Source organism: Palaemon carinicauda, chromosome 40 (genome assembly GCF_036898095.1).
Source record: "Palaemon carinicauda isolate YSFRI2023 chromosome 40, ASM3689809v2, whole genome shotgun sequence".
Classification (NCBI taxonomy): domain Eukaryota; kingdom Metazoa; phylum Arthropoda; class Malacostraca; order Decapoda; family Palaemonidae; genus Palaemon; species Palaemon carinicauda.
In genome coordinates, this window is record NC_090764.1 from 46,828,719 (window position 1) to 46,833,718 (window position 5,000).

Below are 5,000 nucleotides of genomic sequence, written 5' to 3' on the forward strand. Positions count from 1 at the left end.
ATAGAATTAACAATGAAATCTCTAAAGGTGCAAAGAAGAAGAAGCATATAGCCATAAAAAAAGAGAGCTGGATATCTTAAAACAACAGAAGATAAAGAAAGGCAACGTTGGATGGAACAGTTTTGTGAGGTCAAGAATAGTAGATGTGAAAGGAATAATTTGATTGATAAACCTGAAGATGGGGGAGACATTGATGTTCCCGTGAATGAATTCAGTGTGTTTGAATTCGAAGCCATCATTAAAAAATTCAGGAGATTGAAAGTTCCTGGTTGCGATGGAATAACTTCTGAGATGATACTGGCTGAAAAGGAAGTGACCCCTAAAATACTAACAAGAGTTAGGAGTGTTTGTGAAAATGGCAAAATGAGAGCGCCCTGACTGATTGCAATAATTACAGAGGCATCATACTTACGTCAGTTGTCATGAAAATATATAGTTTGCTTATTTCTAAATAGACTAGAGAGAAAGATTGATGACAAGCTGAGCGATAAACAAGCAGGATTTTGAGACATGTTGTACAGCAATGCGTAGAATATAGAAATCCACTTTTGATGTCATTTTCTAAACTATGAAAAATCTTTTGATAGTGTACACCGGCCAATTTTGCGTAGAGTTCTGCGTTATTATGGAATTCCTCTTAAATATATGAATTTGATAGCAAGTGCAAAGGTATTGTTAGTAAAGTCTTATCAAATGAATTTCCAGTGAACAGCGAAGTGCTCCAAGGGATTGTTGTCACCTATGTTGTTTATCCTCCTCATGGGTTTTGTAATGCATAGAACAGTTGGAGATGGCGGAGAAGGATTGGACTGAATTTATAATATGAAATTAGCTTAGCTAGATTATGCTGATGACGGTCTTCTTATTAGCAGAACACCACAGGATTTGCAAGGCTTGCTTACCAGAATGCATGAAATATTATATGAGGTTGGGCTCAAGATAAATAGAAGAATGACAGATGATGAGAACAGAATATGCAATGGAAGATGAAATATCATTGGAAGGAGAAAGGATTGATGAGGTAGAATCATGAAGTATTTAGCAACTATGATCTCCAATACAGGGTCTTTAGAATTAGAGTTTAGTGAAAGATTGAGAAATGCAAACCAGCCATTGGCTAGGTTAAGTAAAATTTGGAAATCAAATCCCCTGAAATTACCTAAGAAATATCAGGCTATATATCAGTTTAGTGATATAAGTGTTACTCTATGGACATGAGTCATGGTATGACAAGGAAACAATAACCAACATATTTTGTAGATTTGAGAACGAAGCCCTCAGAAGAATATTGGGTGATAAATGGCAGGACTGGATTTGAAACGAAACTATGAGATATTACTAGAGTGCCATATGTGGATGAGGTCATGGGGGGGGGGGTAGATGGAGATGGTTTTGGGCATTCTCCTCCCACTCCCCGAGAGGGATTAGTTCACCAACGTTAAGAGTTGGAAGGCCAGGCCTACATGGCTAAGGACTCAAGCTTGATATAGGAGATGATGAAAGGAGAAGTATTGAATTAAAAGCTCAAGACAGATAAAACTGGCGAAATCTAACCTAGGCCCTTTGTGTCAATAGACGTGGAAGCTGATGATGATATGCATTGAAGATGTGTTCAGTATAGACTGTGCCTTGAAATATTCAATACCTGCCTTGGGAAATCCTTTTCCTAATCAGCTTGTTAGGTCGGTAGAACTTCAAAAGTTCAAACTTGCATTGGATGTTTGTAAGTTGAACAGGCTGACTTAGGTCTCTCTTTATAGGTCATATATGAAAGATTTGTTTTAATGTTGTTACTATTCTTAAAATGTTTTATATCAATTGTTCATTACTATTTACCTCTCTTGTAGTTTATTTACTTTTTTTTTATTTCCTTTCTGCATTGGGCTGTTTTTCCCTGTTGGAGCTTTGGGGCTTATAACATCCTGCTTTTCCAGTTAGGGTTGTAGCTTACATGGTAATAATAATAATAATAATAATAATAATAATAATAATAATAATAATAATAATAATAATAATAATAATAATAATAATAATAAAGGGATTTGTGGGTGGTTGTCTTTTTCTTTGGGATATTACCCTTTTACGGTATCTTTGTAAGTGCCGCAAGATACTACCCTAATGAATATCTTCTACGCGATAAGCTATATTGTCATATTCACATCGATGCAGCATTCCATCTCTGCCCCGGAAGATTAGGACGCTTTGATTAAATGCCTTCGACATTCAGTGAGCCCCTGGTGGGCTAAACCCCCCCCCCCCCCGGCCCACCCACCCACCCTACCAACACAGCGTAATTGGGTCTGATGAAAGACGAATAATCTGGTTTTACTTTGGACTGTGATCCTATCTTTGTTATGTGCGTAACGTTATGAATATCTCTGCAATCCATTAACTTGACTTTTAATAAATATTTTAATTCAGGTGAGATTTTGAATATATTGATGCAATGTCGTTTTATGTTTTCAAGTAGTTAAGTCTTAGGTACGTGTTTCCCTTCGCATCCTCCTTGGATTCATGTGCCTGGACGGAATTTCTTTTTCCTTTTTTATTATAATAATTTTTTTCTATGAAAATGTAATTTCCCGATTGTGCCTAACCGTGTGGTTAGTTTAATTATGTTTATTTGTATGAATGATGTTGTTCGAGAATAAAATGTTTAACTAATAAAACAGATATTATTGCTTTGGAGTCTGTGACTATATTTATTACAAGTTGATCAATAAAAAAAAAAAAAAAAAAAAAAAAAAAAAACTTTGTTCCCTTACTCCTTAGCTCAATTGCTTGAAACTTTTAAGAAGTTTTGAAGAAATTCTTGAAGCAATTCTCTTTTATAATTGACAAGAGTAAAATGAGGAATTAAAAAAAAAAGGTTCATAATGACCAGATTGGATGAAATAACAGTGTAGAAATAAAAGTTATTAGGCGTTCTTTTTAAACATTAAATTTAGTAATATTCTTCTTCTCATTTTAATAACATTTGGGATGTTGGAGAGATCACCGAGCTCAGGTGGTTAGATGTGCTATAAAGGAATTGTTTTTTTTTTTTTTTTTTTTTTTTTTTTACAAATTCATTACTTTTTTATTAGATTTAAGTTTTCTTTATTCTATCTACTTGTTTTTTATGTTGTCTTTATTCGTCAACTTTACTCTTCTAACGGAATTTGAAGTAAAACTAATGTATGTCACCGACTTGCCCTAGCATTTTTAGATTTTGCAGTGGTCCAAATGTTGTATAGCCTTTTACACAGGGGGTATATTTTTGTGCCATTTCACTTGGCTAAAAGACACTCGAAAAACCTTTCATCTGTGAGCTTGCCAGCTGATATGGATCGATCTGAGGCATCTCAAGGCAACTCAATTTACGTTTTTTTTTTTATTTTTTTTTTTTATTAATTAATTAATTAATTAATTAGCGGCATGTGTCTCTAACAGCTTCGTAATGGACACCTGGGACTCGCAGCCCAAACATAGTAGTAAACTCTTTCAAAAAAGGTTTTTCTAAAGCATTGACATCTCACTTCAGATACCATCAGAAATTAGTTTTTTACAGTTTCAATGGAGAATTGAAATGAGTATTTGAAGCTAAATTACATTGATTATCAGCTAAGCAAGAATATCACACAAGTACTTCACAAATCTGTAGAGATAATGTAGAGAATGACCACATGCTTTATAATGATAAAAAACTTAAATCTTGTTCCTTAATTTTTTTCAATTGAAATTTTTTCATTTTGTATTTGAAGGCGATACACATTTACTTTACCCCATACAAAGTATAAATACAGAATTGTCCCTAACAAAGCTTGCATACAGAATCAACCATCGGATAGAATGTCATCAACAACGCAGGAGGAACTCTTCTCTTCATCTTGAATCCTTGGCTGCTTAGTCTTAGCTGCTAAGAGAAGTTTTCAACTCTTTATAGTGAACGATGATCTACATTATCTGTGGTAATAATGTTATCATCACATTCATGTTTATTTTAAATTTAAGATCGCTTTAAAACTGCGAATTGTTGCTGCATTTCTTGGTTTAGGTTAGATTTGACCCGTGTGACAGATTGTAAAGAGTAATACAAGTATTTTGTTCTACATAATTTTTTATAGATCCTCCCAGTAGGAACTATGTTGGCATAAAATCCAAGTTTATAATTCATTCTCCTAGCCCAATTGCAATCTTAGTTTTCATTGTCCTGGGATGGATGTTAGGCCGTTAAAAAATGAGAATTTCTGCTTCCCTTGTTGTGAAATTTGGAAGTCTTTCTGGCAGGCATATGTTTAAGAGTTATTGACTCAAGGTGCTACCTGACACAGCTGAATACTTGAGTATTTATTTACTCAACATTTCATTGATCTAGATTTCGTTATGGCATAAGCTATGGACTTTTGACTGTGTAGAATAAGTGTAGCTAGTTCAAAATATGACTTCAGCGTTATTGTGGTGTAAATATTTACCAATGAAATGTATAATATAGTGAAAATTTAGTTACTCATATGATGAATGTTCTAATAAACGTTAATATCACTGTTTTCTATGGAAGATATATACCGTTGTTTCTTTTCTGGTTAAAATAAAACCACGAAGATTACAAAACAAAGCTTAAATTCTCAATCCACATGATTATTTGAAAAAAGGTTAGCTTTAATATGTTCATACACAAGATACAATGGCAATGAAAATAAAAGATATATCGCAAATCTGTTTAAGCTTTTGAACGTAACACGAGAAAGAGAAATTATTATATTCGGTAAAATGGTGTAACATTTTGTGTTCATTTATTGTTTACTCAGTAATCACTGCATGTTTCAATTTTACACATAAGATTGTTGAATAGGATTTCAAAAAATCTCGAGGTCCACCAAATCATTGCATTCTGTATTTTAAACAGATTTTCCATTCTATCGGCGTCCACTCCCTTGAAGGAGATAAATGAAAAACAAGAAGTGGCCAAAGAGAATTTGGAGTTTTCGATTTTGTTGATCAACCAGATTATGGTGCAC

General features: G+C 33.7%; 2 protein-coding genes across 2 annotated transcripts in view; one reads left to right on the forward strand and one right to left on the reverse strand.

Moving 5' to 3' along the window:
• Positions 1-5,000, reverse strand: part of LOC137631754 (HEAT repeat-containing protein 1-like) — a 622,900-nt gene that overhangs the window by 440,249 nt on the left and 177,651 nt on the right. The gene's annotated exons all lie outside the window — the stretch shown is intronic.
• Positions 112-5,000, forward strand: part of LOC137631637 (HEAT repeat-containing protein 1-like) — a 138,237-nt gene continuing 133,348 nt past the window's right edge. Inside the window, exon 1 of the mRNA XM_068363510.1 lies at positions 112-336. Within this exon, the coding sequence (XP_068219611.1) occupies positions 112-336 (225 nt within the window). The remainder of the gene's footprint in view (positions 337-5,000) is intronic.